General features: G+C 34.1%; 1 protein-coding gene across 1 annotated transcript in view; it reads right to left on the bottom strand.

Moving 5' to 3' along the window:
- LOC137247084 (uncharacterized) overlaps positions 1 to 24471 on the bottom strand; it is a 37934-nt gene extending 13463 nt beyond the window's left edge. Inside the window, exon 1 of the mRNA XM_067778150.1 lies at positions 24256 to 24471. Within this exon, the coding sequence (XP_067634251.1) occupies positions 24256 to 24279 (24 nt within the window). The 5' untranslated portion in view covers positions 24280 to 24471. The remainder of the gene's footprint in view (positions 1 to 24255) is intronic.
- Between the last annotated feature and the right edge of the window lie 919 nt (positions 24472 to 25390).

Genomic DNA, 25390 nt, shown 5'->3' with positions numbered 1-25390 from the left:
CTGAACTGGAATTGGAAACTCTGAACTTGAATTGTAAATTTCTGAACTTGAATTGTAAATTTCTGAACTTAAATTGGAAAAGTTGTAAACAAAAAGATGTTGACTAATTTTTAGATAAGTACACGTACACGTGAGAAAGGGCTATTGAAGGCAAAATTTTTTTTAAACAATTCAATAAATTTATAATTTTTTTGGGCATAGTATCGAAAGATGGAACATTTTATCAAGTTTTATATCTAATAAAGAAAGTGAGCCTTCAACTTAATAACTAATTAACAATAACAAATTAAAATAAATTAATAATATTAAAAGCATGAAACCCTACTAGATTGGCACAACGTTATGATTTAGCTTTAAAAGTTCTGTTTGTGGCCACCCAAAATTCGCTTACGAAAACATTATGTTAATAAAAAAGATCGAAAACTACAATTCTGTTGTGCCATTAATTTTTCATTGCAAGATTTTACTTACTATCGATGCAGCCTCTAAAGTACTTCAGTCTCAAGCCAATGATCTTTCAAATGTCTTAAAACATTTGAAAATTTGTCTAGGAGAATTGGAAAGGTGTCTACATGAAATTGAAAATTTAAAAATGGAAGCGAGTAGTGTAGCAGAAAACTGGTCCAGCACCCCTGAACTTTTCAAAACTCGCTAGAGGATCGTAAGCCGCCATTTTGATGGGCTTTGCGAACATGAGCGTCTCCAAGATCCGGAAAGCTTGTTCAAATTGAACATATTTTATCAAGTATTGGACATCATTATAAACTAAATGAAATCGCGTTTCATGCCAATGAATGAAATTGTTTCAAATTCCAGTGTTTTGCAGCCTTTCACTTTAAAAGTTCTATTACCTATTAAACAAAGCTCTAGAATATGTTGAGATATATAAAAAAGACAAAGAAAGGCAATGAAATAGAAAAATCGTCATGTATAAGAGACCTTTTATGTCTTTCAGCTTTCCTTAAGTACTGCACTGTATTACTGTTGTTTCTTACAATTTCTGTGACTACAGCTAATGCTGACCGATCTTTTACAAAACTAAAATTGATAAAATCCCTCTTAGGAGACTATGAGACAAGACAGCTTGTGTAACTTGGCTTTTCTGTCTATTGAAAACTTGTATGATGTTATAGACACTTTTGCGGAACTGGAATCTCGAAAAAAACATTTTACTTAATAAATATCTTATTGAAATTAAATTGTTATTTTTATTTCATTGTAAATGTATTCAGGACTCCGCATTGGGCTAGCGTAGACTACAGTCCATTCTCTCTTGCCTAAGAGAGGAGGCCTATGACCATTAGTGGGACAATTACAACGTTTAATTGAGTACGCTGAAAATTTCAAGTTTGTTAAAATTAAACTGAGTGCAACGTACTGTAATGAATTTCGTGGAATTCCGACTATTATTGCACCTTCTGCTAACGTTCGAATCGCTAAATTATTGAATAAATCACTCCAATATTTAGTATTGCAAACTGGTCTTTATTTAGATTAATTTGGGAGTAGTAATTCATAATTATACTTCACAACCAATAGCGTGTATAAATCAAAACGGATTTGTTATTACTCAGCTTGCGCTGCCTTTATACTTTCGGTTTCCTCGTTCACCCATTTCTCCTAAGGTCTAGTAATTTCGCGAAAAGTTGTAGCTCATGTGTGGTTAGTTACCAGCTATTTGTGAGTAACTATTTCGGCTGATGACTACATATTTGTGTATGTGATTTATCTCTTCGTCGCCTTCTACATAAGAGTAGCTGCTTTATTGTTGTTGTGCATTTATTTAGTAGCAGCTTAGTGAAGCTAATATTCGTCACAGTATTGATAGGCTCCAATCAAAAGAATTTTCCACGGGCCCCAGTTGGTATAGTTACGCCACTGGATGTGTAGAGCAACTTATTCAAACATAAACATAGTAATTGCAACTGCTAACTTGGCTGTAATAGTAAAACGAGCTTAAAGCTATTTTAATTTGATAATTAAATAATTGCTGTTATTTGTTCATGTAATGCAACTTGAATGTGTTTGCTTACGAGGAATCTGTAGTAAGTTACCCTAGCAAAAAAGTAAACTATTAAATACCATTCTCTCAAACAATAATGAGTTACCAAATTGCTCTACTAATACTTGAACCCTTGGATGGTGCTACTGTGCGTAGTTGAGACAAAGAGCTATTACCATGTTTCTTTATAAAGGTCTGTTTAAAACTCATTCAATTCAAAACTGCACAAATAAACAAAAGAAAATAACAAAATGACTGGCAAATATCAGCGACTTTGTCACAGTCACATGTAGAGAGAGCAAAGGTTATACAACTTAACATATTTCATGTTCCAAAAGATCATCAAGTTGACTCACAAATTATAAGCATGTCATGTGACGTTTGTACGCGTAACCCAAATTTATAATAATTGTTTTGAGCTTCTTCCATGTTGAGGTTAGGTACAGGTTATTCAATTTTAAATACGTTTAATAGGGTGGGTGGATTTGTATGGACGAAAGTTAACCGACTACTCATACCCAAAAAAATAATTTTCGAGCCTGCGAAATTTCATTTTTTTTACTTTTTCGACTTTGATTTTTAAGGTTTTTTTCATGACTTACTAAAAAAATTTTCATATGTATAAAAAACAATATTTTTTTTTTTCAAAAACTGTTATCGCCAAGGTTTTTGGCAGACATTTTTGGGTCGAAAATGAAAATTGAAAATTTTACACTCAAATGAAAATTTTTTAGTAGGTCATGAAAAAAACCTTAAAAATGAAAGTCGAAAAAAGTAAACAAAATGAAATTTCGCAGGCTCGAAAATTATTTTTTTGGGTATGCGTGGTGGAACTTTTTTTTCTGAGCCCAAATCCTATCGAAAAATCGATGATGCGATATCGGTTAATAAATCGACCCAGTCTACCGGTTAAGCCGTTCAAAGTAATGGAAAGAAATTTAGTTTTTTTATAAGCTTTTATTTAGATTCACTTGGCTGTTGTCTTTAATCAAATTTTGCAAGTTAAATTTGATACACTTCCCGGTGTCCGATTGAGCTGAAATTTTGCGCACATGTAATAACTCCGATGACAATGCATATTACTTTGCGAGAATTCGATAAATTAAACGATAACAGAGTTATTGGTAAAGATTTGTATTCACAAGGGAATAAAAGCCTAAGTCCTCAAGAACGCAAGTAACTTCGCTTTGTTTGCGTATGCAACAAACGTAGAAGTTAGGCTGTTATCGCTAAATGTTGCGTAATTTTTGTTGCATACTTTTCTGCGCACTTGATTTTGTTTTACAGATTTTTGGCGATGGAACAGAGCAGAGATCTGCAATCAGTAGTTGAAATCTGAACGCGACATAGGAAAAGTCAAAATAAAATATGATTTTAAGGTAGTTAACACTCGAATAGAAGAACTTGACTGTTCAAACCTTGTAATGTTGATGCATTAAAAGAAATGGATAGGATGAGAAAAGTTACAAATAACTAAGTAAAGATTACGTAACTAATTTAAACAATATTTTACCCTACTAAAAATTAAAAAAAATTCATATTTAAATTAAATTTAAGAAAAAAGCTTTTCTAAGAACAAGCTTCTATTACTTGTTAATAAAACGAATTAAAAAGTAAAAAATAAAATTAAAGAAAAAAAACCTTATTGATGATTTTTGATAGCCTTGTAAGTACTTGTTATTATAAAAAAATTTTTGAGCTGATAGGCCTTAGTTAAATAAAACACAATATTTAAAGTTGTATTTTAGTTTTACTTCATCGATATTTCGATTTCAGTCTGAAATCATCTTCAGGACTGTCAAACACAAACAGAAAAAAGGACTATTAGAATAATATTCTATTTTGCATATAGGTATATAATAAAGGAACTTACACATATGACTATGTTTGATCGACTGATCAGATGTTCAAAAATTAAGTATAATAAAGCATAAGAACGAAAGTAAACAATAGAAAATACCGCAAGTGTAAACAAATTTTTGCAATAACAATAATACATAGGACAAAGAACAATAAGACAGAAAAAAATGCATGAGCCATAACTATGGTGTTTAGTTGTTGTCATTGGATAGATTTTTAGCGGGATGTTGGCTGGACGCTGTTTGAAATTGCTGAGCACCATGAAGCTTGCACTGCATGTTGTTGTTGTTTCAGCAATAGATGTCGATATGCATATGCACATTGGTCGGTGTCGCTTTTAAAATTCATTCTCTTATCATTAGGTGTGCTCATAATATGGAGCATTTCCAAAGTAAAACGCTTATTATAATGTTTCTCAATATCCAAAATAGAAACATTTTTGAAGTCAGGATAGTGACCAGTATCCTTACAATGCCTGTACGTCCTATATGCTCCTCGATTGACTCCCCGTCATACAATTTATGTAAATATGTCGTGAAAATTCTTGAAAATGTTACTATGTCGTCCAAGTATAATGTCAAGAACTCGACACAATTTAAAAACAAAGTGGGGGGCACGTACATATATGATGATGAATGCTTGGTGTCCTTCGACGTAGTCTCCCTGTTCCCAAGCATTCCAGTTGATGTGGCCTTGGAAATAATTTCTTCAAAGTGGGATGAAATAAAAGATTACACAACGTTAACAAGGGAACTTTTTTTTAACGATTGTCAAATTTTGTATAAAGGAGAATAGATATTTCAAATACAATGAAAAGATATATGAACAACGGACAGGAATGCCCATGGGTTCCCCAGCCTCCCCGGTCATAGCAGACATCGTCATGGAAGAGCTGCTAACAAGATTTGAGATGGAAGCCAAATGTAAACCACGCCTACTAACTAAATATGTAGATGATTTATTTGCGATTGTCAAAACGGATGAAGTAGAGAATATGCTGAAGGAACTCAACAGCTAAAACAAGAACATCAGATTTACAGTGGAGGTCGAAAAAGACGGTCAACTACCATACCTTGACACGCTAATAAACACGCACAACAATAAAATATATTTTGACTGGTACAAAAAACCCACAGCTTCGGGAAGATTAATTAACTACAACTCACACCATGAAAGGAAAACAATTTTAAATACAGCCAAAAACTTCATCAGTAGGGTGCTCACTATTAGCGACAGAATATACCACGGAAAGAATATTGCGATTATAAAGAAAACTGTAGAAGAAAATTAATTCCCCAGTAATCTCATCAACAAACTCATACCAAATTTCAAAATTAGAACCTCTAATGATGAGGTAACATGTGAAACGAAAAGTAAAATATACAAGTCTATAGTATATGTTCCAGGAATATCGGAGAGAACAAAGACATCGCAATTATATGATAAAGAGAAAATTACACTAGCGTTCACATATAACAATACGTTACGATAGGTTTACAGCAATACTAAGGACATAATCTCGAAAGATGAGAAATCCAACATCATTTATAAAATTCCATGCAACGGTGACGGGTCCCACTTATGCGATAAGGTATATGTGGGGACAACCAAATTAAAGCTAAAGACAAGGATTTCCGGTCATAAGTCCAATATAAAGCTTAGAAACAATGCTTCGGACAATAAGCCGGCCTTGACAGCGCATTGTAAGGATACTGGTCACTATCCTGACTTCAAAAATGTTTCTATTTTGGATATTGAGAAACATTATAATAAGCGTTTTACTTTGGAAATGCTCCATATTATGAGCACACCTAATGATAAGAGAATGAATTTTAAAAGCGACACCGACCAATGTGCATATGCATATCGACATCTATTGCTGAAACAACAACAACATGCAGTGCAAGCTTAACGGTGCTCAGCAAATTCAAACAGCGTCCAGCCAACATCCCGCTAAAAATCTATCCAATGACAACAACTAAACACCATAGTTATGGCTCATGCATTTTTTTCTGTCTTATTGTTCTTTGTCCTATGTATTATTGTTATTGCAAAAATTTGTTTATACTTGCGGTATTTTATATTGTTTACTTTCGTTCTTATGCTTTATTATACTTAATTTTTGAACATCTGATCAGTCGATCAAACATAGTCATATGTGTAAGTTCCTTTATTATATACCTATATGCAAAATAGAATATTATTCTAATAGTCCTTTTTTTTCTATGTGTTTGACAGTCCTGAAGATGATTTCAGACTGAAATCGAAATCTCGACGAAGTAAAACTAAAACACAACTTTAAATATTGTGTTTTATTTAACTAAGGCCTATCAGCTCATTAAATTTTTTACAATAATAAGTACTTACAAGGCTATCAAAATTCAGCAATATCTTTTTAGTTAATTTTATTAACCAATAATAAAAGCTTATTTTTAAAAAAGTTCTTTTTCTTTAATTTCATTTAGCGTTTATATTTTCCAGACTTTCGAAGATTTTGTTGGCACAAAATAAGCAACAATTTTTATAATATAAGTATTGAGATGATCGAGCTTAGCTCAACTTGTCTTAACTTTGCCTAAATAATTCAAGGGATATGCAAGTGCATAGATAAAATTAGGTTAGGTGGCTACCCTAAGAGGTAACTCCATTAGAAAATAGCTTTCGTTTGATACTGCTATTGGCATATATAAATAAAGTTGTAACAGTTTTTAAATAGGTGGCAAAGTTTTAAAACTCTGTGCCCGATAATCATTCTGTATAAAATTCGAAACCTTTTCCTAATGGTGTGGGTACTACTGTGGCTATCAAAATTCAGCAATATCTTTTTAGTTAATTTTATTAACCAATAATAAAAGCTTATTTTTAAAAAAGTTCTTTTTTCTTTAATTTCATTTAGCGTTTATATTTTCCAGACTTTCGAAGATTTTGTTGGCACAAAATAAGCAACAATTTTTATAATATAAGTATTGAGATGATCGAGCTTAGCTCAACTTGTCTTAACTTTGCCTAAATAATTCAAGGGATATGCAAGTGCATAGATAAAATTAGGTTAGGTGGCTACCCTAAGAGGTAACTCCATTAGAAAATAGCTTTCGTTTGATACTGCTATTGGCATATATAAATAAAGTTGTAACAGTTTTTAAATAGGTGGCAAAGTTTTAAAACTCTGTGCCCGATAATCATTCTGTATAAAATTCGAAACCTTTTCCTAATGGTGTGGGTACTACTGTGGCTATCAAAATTCAGCAATATCTTTTTAGTTAATTTTATTAACCAATAATAAAAGCTTATTTTTAAAAAAGTTCTTTTTTCTTTAATTTCATTTAGCGTTTATATTTTCCAGACTTTCGAAGATTTTGTTGGCACAAAATAAGCAACAATTTTTATAATATAAGTATTGAGATGATCGAGCTTAGCTCAACTTGTCTTAACTTTGGCTAAATAATTCAAGGGATATGCAAGTGCATAGATAAAATTAGGTTAGGTGGCTACCCTAAGAGGTAACTCCATTAGAAAATAGCTTTCGTTTGATACTGCTATTGGCATATATAAATAAAGTTGTAACAGTTTTTAAATAGGTGGCAAAGTTTTAAAACTCTGTGCCCGATAATCATTCTGTATAAAATTCGAAACCTTTACGTAATGTTGTGGGTACTACTTTGGGACTATTTAGGATATTTGCAGGGGCATTCCGGAGTTGCTTCGGAAATGTTTCAGACTGTTCTCGAAATTATTACAGACCCATTTCGGAACTTTGTTTTTAGGATTTTACAGTACCATCCAATGAAATTAAAGAAGAGCTTCATCAGCTTCTAATCGGTAACAACCGATATCGACGAATTATGCGTTTCACGTTAGGTTGTTATCGATAACGGAATTATCTTCGAGTTACTGGCTTGTAAATGTCGAGCCATCGGCTAGTTTGTTATTGGCTTATTATCGACTTAATGAACTGTTATCGGTATCTGTTTAATAACATACTTATGATCTGTCGGTAGCACTGCTAAGGATAACAACCCAATAAAACTTCAAAAACAAACCGATAACTCTACGGTATACAGTGTATTTCGCAACTGTTCACGAGATGATTTCGGACCCATTCCGGAACTTTTTTTTTTAGGATTTGACGGTATCGTGCCGGGAAATAAGAGAAGAGCTTCACCAGCTTGTTAACGGTAACAACCAATATCGACGAGTTACACGTTTGATATTAGGTACCCTGCAAAAATCGCGACTACTCCATGCATGCATGTATGGAGTACTCGCTATGGACCAACCGAGTGCTCCAAAATTAACCACAATTCATACAAAAAATATGGTCCAATTAACATTGCGAAGTCCTAGGACTGAACCATATACTCCAGCTCCACATTACATCAGAGTAATCCATGGTGTACCCACAGTCCAATAAACATCGTGTAGGTATTTACAATCGTTAAAAACGAGCAATGATTGGCTTACAATATGTTCGTGTAGAAACATGAGTTGGTCCATTGCCGCATTACAGTGGAGTATAATGGTAAGTACTCCAGTGGACCACATGATCCAACGATTTTTGCAGGGTAGTTATCCATAATGGCATCTTCAAGCTATTGGCTAGTTTTTGTCGTGCCATCGGCTTGCCATTGTATTATTATCGTCTTATATCCACTTGGTGAACTGTTATCTTTATCTGTTAAAACAAACTTAAAAGTTCTCGATAACATTGCGTGATTAACAAACCGATAACTTTACGGTAACAACTCGATAACACGCTAATTACAAAGCTCTAACACACCGAATAAAAAACGATTACTCTTCGAAAGCACGCCGACTACAAACATGCCGATTATAAACTGATAACCCGTCGATTAAGGTTATCATTGATAACAATTAATCTACGAAAAACAAGTCGATAGCACGCACTTAGTTTTCGTCTAATCGTCTTCGCCGGTTCATTCCCAGCCAATCGATCGAAAAACATACAACAAGATGTTCCACGTTTTGATATGTAGACGGTATGCCTCCAGTGCTTTGGATATTTGCACGATTCGAAGTTCCTACATCGAGTCGTATGACTGTATCGCAGCAGCTGATTGAGATCACTTCCTGCCGATGCTGAAAAAGGATGCTGTATACACACCCCGTTGAGCTTAAATACAACGAGAGGAGTTTAAGAATGCTGTCGTTGAAGAAGGAAGCGAGACATCCTTTCAATACAAAAAAGTAGACGCAGAGAGACGTGAGTGTAAAGAGCTTGAGCTACTAGCGAACAGAGTAAAGGCCAAAATTGCGAAAAAAATTGAGGGAAAGAGAAAGGGTTTCCTCGTTCAAACTGATTTCACCTTTTGAGTGCAGCTTAAGACCTGTTAAATTTAATACGGGGAAAGTTTTCGCACTCGCAAGTTGGTAAAAGGCAGTGAAAAGAAATGGCAAATATCACTATTGATTTTAAAACGCCTACGATAGCACGAAAATTTGCTATATGCCGCTTAGTATCACTTTTTTTTTTCACGTCAAACTTAAACGACTATGCAAAATATAAGGAGCAACACCACGAGCTAAGTCAGAATTGGGAAGGATCATTTCCAACCGTTAGGGATTCTACAAGAACAATATAAAATAATAAATCGCTCTTGGCAACAAATGCTACTTTAGACAAAATGATCAATTTAGTAATAAAGCCATGTCTCCGCAAACGAAGATGTGACTCAGCAAGTCACTTTTCGTTCGCGTTTCGCCTAAGTTCTACGGGAGGTTTGGTAACATTAGCGAGTTTACCTTTCGAAGACATCAACAAAGTTAATCGCATTCAGACACAATGGCTTCGCTGGCCACGCTATGTCCGTGGAAGCTGAGTAGGAGGCAAGCTCCCAAGGCGCTAGGAAGTCCAATTCAAGACGTTCTTCGTCACAAGGAAGTAACAAATTTATCAGCCTTAACGTTTGCGATTGTCAATGTGAATAGTTTGAAAACTAAGAAGGATAATGCGTCACGTTTTCAGCGCTTTATTGGCTGTGAGAGGGGCGGTAGCTCATGCTCATACAATTTCTCTAATTATCTTCGGATAATTTAAAAGCGCACTGAAAAATTCTATTCTAAATTACTTTCCAAATTTTGGATGGATGCTTTCTTTTTTTCCAGAATGTAGATTCAACGTATTTGATTACAGAACTCTTGGATTTATAAGAGGTTCTGAAAAAAAATTGAAGTACTTCGAGCATCTCATAACATTAGTTGAGGATATATTACTCAGAGCGTTCATGCGTGCACTTCATAGCCTAGACTTTCTGGAAGACGCTAGAAAATAAACTCCCTAGAAGTAAAATTCCGACGAAACAAAACTAAAAAGCGATATACAAGCAAAGTTCGCTAAAAGCTTTAAATTTACAGCGAGATAATGCAAAAGCTGTAGGTACTGTTATCATTACTTCTGAACTACTTTGCAAGAGTCATCCCGCCCTAGCGAACTGATTTAAATAACGATTCATATATAAGATGCTCTAATTTTTAATTTAATGCATCAATAAAGCGGAATATTTGTGAATATGATAATTAAAAAGCAGATGTTATTGCCAAATATAAAAGCTTACTTACAAACTAACAAAAGACTTAAGCAACGAACTTGATCAATCGGAATTAAAAAAAGTAGTAGTGTGGGTTACATAACACCTAATACTTAAAAAGACCTCATGAAATGCAAGCCGCTCACGTCATAACTGTATGTGTTTAAATTTTCCATCTAAGTTAACGGCAATTTCCTGCAACTTGATGTTGCAACAATTTAAAACTGCATTTTGTTGCAATGAAAGTAAATGCAAATTTTTTCTTTTAATTTTGATATTTATGCTTGTGAAAAGGAAAATATTAAGCAACAAAAAAATTTATTATCGTACATTTACAGTAGGAGGCAAAAATGACATACAAGTAGATGGGCAAGTTTCCAATTAGATTGGTATGAATAACATGGCGGAAGAGTTACGAAATATGCAGGCAAGTTAGTAATAGAGGTGAGTAGTGAGATATGTGTTCGATGACGCAGTACACTTTTGCAATCAACTAAATTTATATCCATGTACATATGTATGTATGTGCTTAGTGATATCGTAAATAAAAATGTTTGAAAATCGTGCGTTGTATATATTTATTATTTATGTGCTATATTGTATGCAGGTACATATACATATATGCACATAAGCGGCCAAAGAGGGAAGCAAACAAAGTACTAATTGCATGCCGGCGTCTCACAGATAGTGAAAGTGTTATATACTTGTATAATTGTATAAGTTTGGGAGAGGGTACATATCTACTCAAAGAAGTATGTATACATATGATTAAGTAAATGCATGAACACAAATGATGCTGCAATAAAAGATATAACAAAAGTTGTAAATCAAATGCAACACCGGAGTAAATAATCAGATGTAGATGACTCAGTAACCTTCATCACAGGGCTGTACGAGGAAACAATATCTAATCGCATGTAATAAGGCCTGCGCATAATTGAAAGGTCGTGTGATACCAAAGGACTGTAGGACTGAATTTTTACACAAAGAAGAAAACTATGCATGTTAGACCATCTCTGGGTGGAACCAAAATCGAAGGAAGCAAAATACCTTGAGCTTACACTGAACAGAGCCCACACGTGGAACGCTTATCTAGATGGCACCTTAAACAAGGCAATAAGACATTTCTTTGCTTATGTTTCCCCACATGACGCCAACCATCTCTTCAATTGTAATGTGGAACCAACGCCTCTAACACCCCTCAATATGGTCCTCCCCTGTTGAAACTGCAAGTTTCTTTGGACACCGTGAGAGGATATTGATGACAATTTGTGATCGGTCGCGCCTATTGAATGGGGCGAAGCACTGCTACAACAACAACAACATTTCTTTGCTTGTACTCGACTCTATGCCAAACCTGGGTGCTATCTCCCATGATGGTACATCGGAAATTTGATACTGTTGTGAAGCCAATAGCCACCTGTGTTATCAACGGACAGTGGTCGGTTCCATAGGCCAAAAATAAAAAAGCCAAAGTGAAAAATTTGTCACCAAATGTGTCATTAGTATCTCTTATTAGAACAAAAGGCTGTTTGGGTAGGTATATTTGTTTTTGTTGTATTTGAACTGTACTATTTAAGAATAGCTTCAAAAGTGAGGCTATGGTATTAGTTGGTTTTTGCACTGTTTGCAAGTTAAAAATAAAGTGCAAGCTTAAGCTAATTAAAAATACATAAAATATTGTTTTATTGAAATAAATGGAAATGAATGTTGAAGTCAAAGGTATTTACTTAATTTTGAAATAATTTTAGTGTTTTTTTGTTATTTAAAATTTCACCAGTGCCTTTATTAGTGTTTATTTGCAAAAATATTTCAATTTCAGTTGGGTTCCTCACCGATCATCACGTCGGGACTTATATCTTATTACTAGTCGAAGTTTTAGGACTCTAAAGTTTTAATATCAGCTCACCTTAGCGTCACCTTGATAAATTATTGTCGTATGCTGTATGTGCTCACATGTAACATACGACAGTATTTTATCCAGTCGACGATATGCAAATGTAAATTTTGCGTATGTTTGTTCTTTTGTTATTGTTATGTATGCAAGATCTTTTAATAACTTTAATTTCTTCAATTAATCCTATTAAACATTGTATTTGCGATAGACACATCTTACCACTTTTCCCCCCACATCTACTTACTGTATGTATGCATGCGGTGAAAGTGGGTGGTTGTGTGTCGGTATGAAAGCATCACCCGCACCAATTTTATGAAAAAAATAATTCTCACATATTTGTAAAGCCGTGACCAAAGTTTCACTTTGATATCTCTACTGGAAGTATTTTTGGCCACCAACTCCATATAAAACCGACCACTGTGCATCGACTAGTTTGTATTGGCATAACGGGTGCGATGAGAATACCCCTGCTGTTCTAAGACATCAAAATTTCTTTGACCTAAGGAACGGAAACATGACAAGGCATATTAAAGTAATGAGAAAATTCATACGAAATCGCGTTCTGCAGCTACGAATGCAATAGCCCCTACGCTCCGAATTTCGGGGAATTTTTTGTGTCCATTATGGGCAGAAGTCTTTGGAAAACAGGTAATTCATATAGTGATCCTGACCCAGCAGTCTGGTTCACGGATGGATGAAAATTTTATGACAAAAAAATGGGAGCTAGAATCTATGGGCCGCATTTAAATAAATCGATACCAATGCACAGTGTTCCGTGTAGAACAAACTGGACAAAAACAAAATTTTTATTCCAAGAATATTGTAATGGAAAATGAAAGAAAACAACAAAATAACGGGACTTTTGCACACATTTGTTTTTTTCCGCTTATTATATCTTGAGTAATTGAAGTAAGTAAGCAGGAGTGGCCGTAATTTGCGTTGTTCAATTTACAAAAATAGTGTTGAATATTACTTTCATAATACTTTTATGGCGGCCACCGTGGTGTGATGGTAGCGTGCTCCGCCTATCACACCGTATGCCCTGGGTTCAACTCCCGGGCAAAGCAACATCAAAATTTTAGAAATAAGATTTTTCAATTAGAAGAAAATTTTTCTAAGCGGGGTCGCCCCTCGGCAGTGTCTGGCAAGCGCTCCGATTGTATTTCTGCCATGAAAAGCTCTCAGTGAAAACTCATCTGCCTTGCAGATGCCGTTCGGAGTCGGCATAAAACATGTAGGTCCCGTCCGGCCAATTTGTAGGGAAAAATCAAGAGGAGCACGACGCAAATTGGAAGAGAAGCTCGGCCTTAGATCTCTTCGGAGGTTATCGCGCCTTACATTTATTTTTTTTTTAATACTTTTAATTAAACACTTTTACATAATTTTTTTGATGGATTCTAAGCTCTAAGGTAAGTTGAATTTTTTAATAGTAATCTTTTCGCAATTAGATTATTTTTAATATATTTCAGATTCCGTTATTAGGAAGAAAAGGTACTTTTTACCTACATTTTTAAATTAAGAAAGGGAAAAGTTATATGTACCTGCGTGCCACCGCACCAAGTGTTACATGTGTTATAGTCCCAAGTATTTTCTAATAGTCGAAAGAAAACCCATTGCGAATTCTTTGCACATCTATTTTTAATTTTTTTTTGTAGGCTGGGTATTAACCATACCAAGAATGGAGTTTTTTGAAATTTGGTTGAAATATTCGAAAGAATCGAGAAATAAGGATTAATTGAGTTGTATTTTACTTAAGGCTGATTTAAGAGAAGTAGCTGAGCATTCGTTAAGAAATTTAAGTCAACAAATTTCAAAATATTCGTCCAACATCGATGAGAAATGGAACAGCTCTGGAAAACCTCGGGAGCGATTTTGTAATAAAAACTCGGAGTGGCTTTCGGGAACAGATTTCAAGTTTACAATTACTATGGATTCAAGGTTGCCATCAGAGCAACCAGCTTCGTCTTCAGGTAACCCAGGACCCGGAAGACCACAGAAGGACTTTCTGCTTTCCAGTCAAAAGACCAAACGTCGTCGAGCGAACGTGCTACTACAATCCAGAAGTGCTGATGAGTTAGTTTATGCAGCAGAAGTATCAACGCGGATGTCCGGCAACAGGAATATTGCTAATATTATAAAAAGTTCACAAAAAACCACACAAAAAACGACGAACAATGTAACATGTGAGCAAGGTGCAAGATGCTTGAGCAGTGTAGAAGCTTTGGCATACTATGTAGACAGCAAGTCGGCGATTCATGGGTACAAAACGACTCGGAAGTGGAGTATCAAGGCCATAAGGTTTATCCATTATTTTATAGTTTAAGAAAAGCTAAGACAGAATGCTAGCGAAATGAGATTGATGTGGGTGAAACAAGTGCTGAGATTAAAGTTCAAGCCATATTAAATAAAACTGTTGAACGTTTAATTTTAGCAACTTGGTTTTGGCTTGTATACTCTCCATGCCTGGATAAGATGTTTAGAATGCTTGCTTCACATAAGTTATCGCCTCGAAGTAAAAAAATGGCAACTTAGGAATGAGGCAGATAAAGAGAGTGTTAAGCAACGTTCCAACGAAATCCAGAATAAATTTAAAAGTGAACTTGGATTGGTAGTAGATCAACCGAAACCAGGATTCGGCAATGCCAATGATGGTAATACTGCTCGAAGGTTTTTCGAAAATTCGGAGGCTAGTGATGAGATTACGGGATTGGATGTAACGCTCATCAACAGATTCGATACTCTCCTTAGTGCATTAGCATCTGGGTATAATGCCGATATCCAAAGATCTGCTACAGTTCATAAAATCTTAGTGCATAGTACTGATATTATAAAATCAGCAATTGTGCCTATTGGTCAACTTTCTGAAGAAGCACAGGAAGCCCGTAATAAAGATTTGAGACGATTCATGGATGATAACACACAAAAGCAGACGCGTGTAGCCACGAATAGAGATTTTATGAATATGTTACTTATAATATCGGATCCCTTAGTTAACAGCTTAAGAGAGATACCCAAGAAAAAATTTAAAAGCCTGACTTCAGAAGTCTTACATTTACTGTCCTCCGATAATGTTGAGGAGTCAATAAATGCCCCAGTTGTTTCAAGCTTTTACAGTAAAGATGCTCATGACTATCCCACAAGTGACTCATCGAATGACATGAATGATGGTAACATGATTATAAAAGAAAACTTACGCTATAACTTTTTCCTTGATCAGTAAGTAGTAAAGTAAAGTAAAAAGGAGTAAAATTTTAGGAAAAAAAATAAAAAAAAGGCACATATGGCTGAAAAAATATTATACTTGTAATAAATAACTACATATGAAACTGAAATTATCAGAAAATAATTTTGTCCAGCTAGCTTGTTCTACACGAAACACTGTGCAATGGGATGCTACCCCATTATTTTTCAGGTAGAAATCCATGCAATCGAAGTTTTCGGTAGAGAATATCTTGAGGAAGCTTATCCTCGAGGATTATTCTCATTGTGGTCTTACACAATTACTTCTAACTTTAGCAGCATTCTATGTTTTAGAGCCGTTTTGTGGACTCACAAAGGCACACACTAGGGAAACCATAAGTAACTGGGAAACAAGGCAGTTCAGACAACACTGGGTTGAATGCCCAGGGCAAATGCAGGCCAAATTATTTATACTCCCAGTAACAAGAGTTTAGCGAAACTCATAAATCTTAGCAGTTAGGACGTACAAACTCTCACTGGGTACTATATGGGAAACTGTGGCCTACGTTATCACCTAAGTAAATTAAATCTATCCGATACACAAATCTGTCGCTTTGTGAGGTGGAGAATGAAATGCTGGTTAAAATTATCTTCGAATGTGTCGCTCTGGCAAGGCAGAGACTTTCTTATCTAGATAGATATCTTCGTGATATGGTGTAAAAACCCTGAATATGTAGAGTCAGCACTCTCAGCATAGCCAGTTCAAGTCAGCTATCGCCTCTTTGAACTGATTTCCAAAAGAAAAAAGTTGTGTTACTGATGGACTGACTATCAGATATCAGAAAGGTAAAGAATATATTAGACATACAGCGAAATATCGGAATCTCTTGCGTCAACGCTAGAAGAAGGAGTATGATAAAAGAAAAGTTGGAGAGAGATGACAACGTAATGCCTAAAGAACAAGAAAAGGGGGTGGAGAGCAACGTTTTAGACACGGTGAAACTTTCACGCGGAACATAGTTATGATGCTAATACACAGATTTGTAAGGAGATTCCAATGGTGGATAGACAGTGAGCCCAAAGGTAGTTGTAATCGACACATTTTCAAATAGCAACACGGAAAGTTTGAAATGGAAATCAGCACAGAAATGGGGAAGACAGAAATGGAAACAAAGTCGGGGATGAAAGTTAATGTAGATTGAGATTGAGATAGAGATAGAGGCGGGTATTGAGTTCAAGATAGAGATAAATAATGTGGCGGTAGTGCAGATGAAAACAAAGCGCAGGTAAAATAAGGGGTAGGGTATGTCGAGATGGAGAAGAAGATGATTATGAAGATGTAGCAGTGACATTATTGAAAGTGGGAAAGTAAGTGTACTTCGAAGTGAAAATTAATCAGAAGATGGGGTTGCAGATAGAGCTGGGAATGAAGACTAAGATTTTGATTTGGATGAAATTGCGGATGGGGATGTAGGCCGAGATGATGATGGAGGTTGAGAAGGAGTTGGAATTGGGCACAGGATTTTGATATGGAGATGGCGATGTAGCGGTAACGGCGATTTAGATTGTGAAAAAGTTGCTTTGGAAACGTTTTTTGCAAAATTCTAATTTTTTAAAGAATCAAGTGATTATTAATGTATTTTTTCGTGCTAGTCAAACGTGATTTTTTCAAATGCAAGTTTTTGTTTTTTTGTTTTCTTATTTTACGATAATTTTTCTAAATTATATTTTTAATTTTTATTTATTCTGTTTTTATATTTTTGCAAAATTTAAATCAAGTTGTTTTTATTTTCTTCATAAATTTGAATTGAATTTACTAAATTTTACTTCTTCATAATTTTTTTTTTCATTTTTATTTCGAATTTTGCTTAAGTAAAGTTTAATTTACATTTTTTTAGTTTGTAGTATTTTGATTTCAGTGTAAATTTTTCTATTGAAGATATGGTTTGTGTATATTATCATTTTCATACAATTGCTTTTTTTCTTAACTTTTTGCGATTAATTAAACTTTTTATAATTTTTGTTTCTTACAACTTAAAGATTTTTTTCTATTTTTTTATTTTTGTTACTCGTTTTTTTAAAATTTCCTTCCCTTTTTAATTTGTTGTGGTTTTTTTTTAAGTTTTTCAGCTTCAGTTGTTTTATTTGTGTTTGAGCTTATACATTTTATTTTCAACTTTTCGTTAATTTCCACTTTTGTATTATAACATTGCGAATTATACTTCATCAATTTTTAGTTCCATAAATTTTTTTTTATTTTTATTTTTATCTCTTAACGCTTTAGTATATTTCAGCTTTAATTTTTTGTTTTAAATTAAGTGCTTTTAAACTAAACTGTTTTTTTTTTTTTTTAAATAGTGTCTTTTGTTAACATTTAAAAGAATATGCGTTTTTATTTTTTGTGTAATATTTTTTTTAATTCTTTTGTAGTTTTTGTTTCCAAAGTTTAATTTTAATTAAAAAATTTGTTCTTTATTTGCTGTTTTTTATTTTGTGTTTCATTTGTTTTATATAATTAAGCCCTTCGCATTTCTAAATTTAAAATTTTCATTTAAATGCTTATTAATTTTTTGTAAAATTTGAAGTTTATATTTTCTTAATTTATAATCCTTTTTTATATATTATGCATATTCCTTTTTTGTGCATTTTTTACCTTAAATAATTTTTGGTGTTATTTTACCATTCCATGCTGAATTATTTCTTGTAATTTATACTATTTATTTATTTATATTCATTATTTACTTTTTCATTTCTGTTTTTATAAAAGTTTTGTGAAATGTGCTAATTTTTTAATTTAACCTATTTCTTTTTTTTTTATTAAATTTTTTTAATTTAATTTGTATTATTGGTGCATAACCTTTAAAGTTTTTATATTTTAATTTTTACATTTGCTTTTATTTCGTTTTTTTTTATTATTTAATTGCGAATTTTAATTAACTTACCTGTATTCGCGTTTGAATTTTTATTGATTTATATATTTATTTGTTTTAAACTTCCAATTATTTTTTATATTTTCCTTTAAATTTAAATTGAATTTCCTTGAATTTAGATTTGTCTTTTTTATTGATTTATAGAATTATTTAAACTTCCAATTTTTTTTATTTTTTTTATTCATTTTTATTTTTTATGGCGGTGTTTGCTTATTTTTAAATAGCTTTGAATTTTATTTTTTTTAAATTCACAAATGGTGAGCATTTTTATTTTTACATTTGTTATAGCTTTTTTTAAAAATTTTCCTTATATCCATTTTCTTTTATTTTTGTTCGAATTAAAATTTTTTATTTTTTTATTTACATTTTAAAATTTATTTTTATTTCTCTAAGGCGGTTATTATTTATTTTGAAACGAGTTTGAATTTGGTATTTTGGAATGATTGCATTATTTAATAAAACTAGTTGATTTTCTTCCAAAATATACTTGTTTTTTTTTTTTTTAATTTTCGTTTATTTTTGTTTGTACATACATAAACATCTTTTTATGTAGACAAAAATTTAAAGTTCTTATTTTAGTATTAAGAGATCAAAAAAAGCTCAAAACTTTTGTGAAATTTTCAACAAGCCGTAACATCGCGATACATGGTCGTACAACTAATCTAGAAAGAGGAAGTTGCAGCTCCAAGTGTCTAGTTTGGAGCCCGCGCTTTTTAAGTACTCTCGTCTAAATTGAAAATTTGTCTCTTTTTGATTTTTTGTCGTGGTTATACGAGATTTATCGGAGGTGGAAGTTGCTCGGATATTGACTTTTATTGACTTAGGTTACAGTCAACATGCAGTTGCGGTTCAGGTGAGTGTAAGGCAATCCATTAGTTCGATAGAGTGAAACAACAATATGGCTAGCTAGATTATTTTGGCTCTTTGTATGATTTTTGTGGACATATTGAACTGTAAAATGCATACTTTACATTAGTGGCTTCCTTAGTTTTTTCGATCCAGCGCATGATTTTCCAAAAAATTACTAAAAGTTCTTTTTAGTTGCATTCTCAAATTCATGTGAAAAATAGAAAAAAATGTTTCGGAAAAGTAATGAATAGTTGTTATAAATAATGCGCTCAAGTTCTAGAAAGCCACTTTTAAGTTACTGTGCAATCATTGGTTGCTGAGTTATCGATAATCCAAGACAAAAAATTCCTTTTTGTATTCAGCTGAGCAGAGATCACAAAGTATATTAATTTTGTTCGCATAACGGTACTCCGTAACGGCATTAACTAATCGAGGTAGATATAGACTTCTATATATCAAAATGATCTGGGTGAAAAAAGAAATTCATTTAGCCATGTCCGTCCGTCCGTCCGTCGTTCCGTCTGTCCGTAAATATGATAACTTGAGTAAATTTTGAGGTATCTTAATGAAATTTGGTATGTAAGTTCCTGGGCACTCATCTCAGATCACTATTTAAAATGCACGAAATCGGACTATAACCACGCCAATTTTTTCGATATCGAAAATTTCGGAAAACCCAAAAAGGCCGATAATTCATTACCAACGGCGGATAAAGCGATGTAACTTGGTAGGTGGGTTGATCAGATGACGCAGAATTGAAAATTACTAAAATTTGGGACAATGGGCGTGGCACCGCCAACTTTTAAAGGAAGGTAATTTGAAAGTTTTGCAAGCTGTAATTTGGCAGCTCCGTATGTAATGCTCGGTTACACCCGACCTTAGCCTTCCTTACTTGTTTTTAATCGAAGACCGATCAAGGCGTATCATGGTTTCCTGTGCGGCAATTTCGCTCGACGTTACGATCTATTGAAAATTGCCACAAAATTTGAATTTTTTTTTGATCCCTTAATTTTTTTTCAGTAGTGCATTTCGATTTTAAATTTTTTGAATTTTATTTATTTAAATACGCTTTATTTTTATTTTTGTTTTAAATTCTGTTCGACTTTTAATTTTAGTTTTAATTATACACAGTTGAGCAGAGCTCACAGAGTATATTCAGTTTGATTGGATAACGGTTGGTTGTACATATATAAAGGAATCGAGATAGATATAGACTTCCATATATCAAAATAATCAGGATCGAAAAAAAATTTGATTGAGCCATGTCCGTCCGTCCGTCCGTCCGTTAACACGATAACTTGAGTAAATTTTGAGGTATCTTGATGAAATTTAATACGTAAGTTCCTGAGCACTCATCTCAGATCGCTATTTAAAATGCACGATATCGGACTATAACCACGCCCACTTTTTCGATATCGAAAATTTCGAAAAACCGAAAAAGTGCGATAATTCATTACAAAAGACAGATAAAGCGACGAAACTTGGTAGGTGAGTTGAACTTATGACGCGAAATAGAAAATTATTAAATTTTGGACAATGGGCGTGGCACCGCCCACTTTTAAAAGAAGGTAATTTAAAAGTTTTGCAAGCTGTAATTTGGCAGTCGTTGAAGATATCATAATGAAATTTGGCAGGAACGTTACTGCTATTACTATATGTACGCTTAATAAAAAATAGCAAAATCGGAGAAGGACCACGCCCACTTTAAAAAAAAATTTTTTTAAAGTAAAATTTTAACAAAAAATTTAATATCTTTACAGTATATAAGTAAATTATGTCAACATTCAACTCCAGTAATGATGTGGTGCAACAGAATACAAAAATAAAAGAAAATTTCAAAATGGGCGTGGCTCCGCCCTTTTTCATTTAATTTGTCTAGGATACTTTTAACGCCATAAGTCGAACAAAAATTAACCAATCCTTTTGAAATTTGGTAGGGGAATAGATTTTATGACGTTAACTGTTTTCTGTGAAAATGGGCGGAATCGGTTGATGCCTCGCCCAGTTTTTATACACAGTCGTCCGTCTGTCCTTCCGCATGGGCGTTAACACGATAACTTCAGCAAAAATCGACATATCTTTAATGAACTTAGTTCACGTGCTTACTTGAACTCACTTTATCTTCGTATGAAAAATGAACGAAATCCGACTATGACCACGCTCACTTTTTTGTTATCGAAAATTACGAAAAATGAAAAAAATGCCATAATTCTATACCAAATACGAAAAAAGGGATGAAACATTGAAAGGTAATTGGATTGTTTTATTGACGCGAAATATAACTTTAAAAAAAACTTTATAAAATGGTTGTGACACCTACCATATTAAGTAGAAGAAAATGAAAAAGTTCTGCAGGGCGAAATAAAAAACCCTTAAAATCTTGGCAGGTATTACATATATAAATTAATTAGCGGTATCCAACAGATAATGTTCTGAATCACCCTGGTCCACATTTTGGTCGATATCTGGAAAACGCCTTCACATATACAACTACCACCACTCCCTTTTAAAACTCTCCTTAATACCTTTAATTTGATACCCATATCGTACAAACTCATTCTAGAGTCACACCTGGTCCACCTTTATGGCGATATCTCGAAAAGGCGTCCACCTATAGAACTAAGCCCCACGCCCTTTTAAAATACTCATTAACACCTTTCATTTGATACCCATATCGTACAAACATATTCTAAAGTCACCCCTGGTCCACCTTTATGGCGATATCTCGAAAAGGCGAACACCTATAGAACGAAGGCCCACTCCCTTTTAAAAATACTCATTAACACCTTTCATTTGATACCCATATCGCACAAACAAAGTCTAGAGTCACCCCTGGTCCACCTTTATGGCGATATCTCGAAACGGCGTCCACCTATAGAATTAAGGATTACTCCCTTTTAAAAAAGTTATTAACACCTTTCTTTTGATACCCATATTGTACAAACAAATTCTAGGGTCACCCCTGGTCCACCTTTATGGCGATATCTCGAAAATGCGACCACCTATACATCAACCACCACTCCCTTTTAAAACCCTCATTAATACCTTTAATTTGATACCCATATCGTACAAACACATTCTAGAGTCACCCCTGGTCCACCTTAGTGGCGATATTTCGAAACGGCCTCCACCTATAGAACTAAGGCCCACTCCCTTTTAAAATACTCATTAACAACTTTCGTTTGATACCCATACTATACAAACAAATTCTAGGGTCACCCCTGGTCCATCTTTATGGCGATATCTCGAAACAGCGTCCACCTATGGAACTAAGGATTACTCCCTTTTAAAATACTCATTAACACCTTTCTTTTGATACCCATATTGTACAAACAAATTCTAGGATCACCCCTGGTCCACCTTTATGGCAATATCTCGAAACGGCGTCCACCTATGGAACTAAGGATTACTCCCTTTTAAAATACTCATTAACGCCTTTCATTTGATAGCCATATCGTACAAATGCATTCTAGAGTCACCCCTAGTCCACCTTTATGGCGATATTTCGAAAAGGCGACCACCTATACAACAACCACCGCTTCCTTTTAAAACCCTCATTAATACCTTTAATTTGATACCCATATCGTTCACATTCTAGAGTCACCCCTGGTCCACTTTTATGGCGATATTTCGAAACGGCATCCACCTATAGAACTAAGGCACACTCCCTTTTAAGATACTCATTAACACCATTCGTTTGATGCCCATATTGTACAAACAAATTCTAGGGTCACCCCTGGTCCACCTTTATGGCGATATCTCGAAACGGCGTACACCTATGGAACTAAGGATTACTCCCTTTTAAAATATTCATTAACGTCTTTCATTTGATACCCATATCTTACAAACGCATTCTAGAGTCAACCCTGATCCACCTTTATGGCTATATCCCTAAATGGCGTCCACCTGTAGAACTATGGCCCACTCCCTCATAAAATACTCTTTAATGCCTTTCATTTGATACGCATGTCATACAAACACATTCCAGGGTTTCCCTCGATTCATTTTCCTACATGGTTATTTTCCCTTATGTTGTCACCATAGCTTTCAACTGAGTATGTAATGTTCGGTTACACCCGAACTTAACCTTCCTTACTTGTTTATTTTTGATATAAAATTCAGGTTTGATGTACTTCCAGACATTAATTTGAAGAACAATAAAGAATCATGTTTGTTGGGTACATCTAATTCTTCACTACCCTTATCAAAATATACATAATACCACTATTACAATAACAACAAAATCACTGTCAGAATAGCCAGAAAAATCAAATCAAGTTTGTTGCTTAAGTCTTTTGTCAAAAATCACAACGGCTACTGTTACGCGCATTTGAGTACACGCATCTTAGTTGAATATGGCAAAACGTAAACAAAAAAATCACAAGAAGCATTTGCTTCCTATTACATTTATTACGGAAATACACAGGGTCCAAAAGCCGCATATTTTTCAAGCTGGAAGTGAATTTTAAATAGACAAAAAAAATGCGCAGAAAAATGTTGGCAATTAAATTAAAATGAGCTCACAAAGGAAAGGCGAAACATACACTCGTGTAATTATTAATTGTTTTTATTTATAAAAGTTGCTACTACATTTCAATTGTAAATTTGCTTGACCAACGAGGCGTACAAACATGCAGGCGAGCTACATACATAAATTGGCACATTTGAGGATGATTAGTTAGTTGTTGGTTGGCACAATGAATTGATGTTAAATACACATCGAAGTGAGTAAGGTCGAACATCGATGATCAAGGTTTTAATGGAATCATTTTACTTAGTAATTTTTAAAGCATTCGTTGTCTTTTCAGATTTTTCTATGTTAATCACAGTTCAAATGAATTTCTTTGTTGTTATCATTAAATGTTTTTTATATTCAACATTTTATCAAAAACCACTTTTGAAGTCAACACAGTTTGATATTACAAATATCACGCATTAATTGCATCACTAAGTTCAATAAAATAACTTCTTGCTTATTTAAAAAGAAATTACCACTAGATTCCGCTGGATCCGCATGGTTCCCCGGACCTACTTATCACTAAATTTACAACTTCGGCGCAGCAATCGGCGCACGGCCTTGACGAAAATACGCAATTGAAAAAGGGAAATTCAAAAATTTCAGTCCGTTTTGCAATACAATCCACTTAAAGCGGCTAGCGCGTCGTGTAATTCAATCTAAACTCCAACGTTTGGTTGAATAAACTGTTTTTATAATTCTTTGACACTCCAGTTAAATAGCGCGGTCGTGCAACCACCAAAGCATCCCAATTACGTCGTCGCTATCTCAACACCACCACCAACACCACTAATATGACTACAGACAGCAATGTCAAAACCATCATGCGCTTTGTATATGAAGAAAAATATGTTCAGGGAAAACAAAACAAAACCATTTGCCAAATGTAGCACAACCCCTCAGAGCTGAAAGAGATAATAGTGATAATAAAAGTAAAACCAAAACAAAAATCATTTCGCTTATACATAAATTTTGGACTCATGCGTTAAGCGCCCAAAGCTGAGCTTTGAAGAGCAATAAATTAAATGAGAAGGTAAACAAAGTATTAAAGAAGTAAAGCTCACCTAGCGCAGATGTAAGTGAACATTGTATACCCCCGTGTGGTTCGTAGTATTATACTTGAGCAGCGAGCGACAGGGGATATACACAAAAAGCTTGGTTTAGCTGCGACTTATTGTACATAGGCTGCCGATTCCGATCGTACCTCTTACAACCCTAGTACATACAACTATTTGTAAACAAAATTTATGGCTACAAAAGACTTAAGTAACGAACTCGAGTTTCGATTCCCGTTGTGATTTATAGAGTTAGTAGTTTTTTTTTAGAGCCACAAAGTCGTGTGTGTCAATGAGTCGATGCGTAATTCTAGATAGGGCAGCTGTAAAAATTGTGGGTATATTCATATACGTACTCCACTGAGTCCTATCTGTGTTGTCACACGACCAAATAATAGCCAAACATGTAGGCTGGGCATCACTCTATATTCGAATAAAGCTGGGCTAGATCTTCCTAATTTTTCTGCAAGCTCCTGAGCTCATATAGTTTTTGTTACGTAGGCTCAGCGTCGATTTATGACAGATCAGCGACCTCCTTGACACAGTTGGAATGTAT

The sequence above is a fragment of the Eurosta solidaginis genome, chromosome 3, assembly GCF_040869045.1.
Source record: "Eurosta solidaginis isolate ZX-2024a chromosome 3, ASM4086904v1, whole genome shotgun sequence".
Taxonomy (NCBI): domain Eukaryota; kingdom Metazoa; phylum Arthropoda; class Insecta; order Diptera; family Tephritidae; genus Eurosta; species Eurosta solidaginis.
Note: the sequence above shows the minus strand (reverse complement) of the source record. Positions and strands in the feature narration are given on the sequence as shown.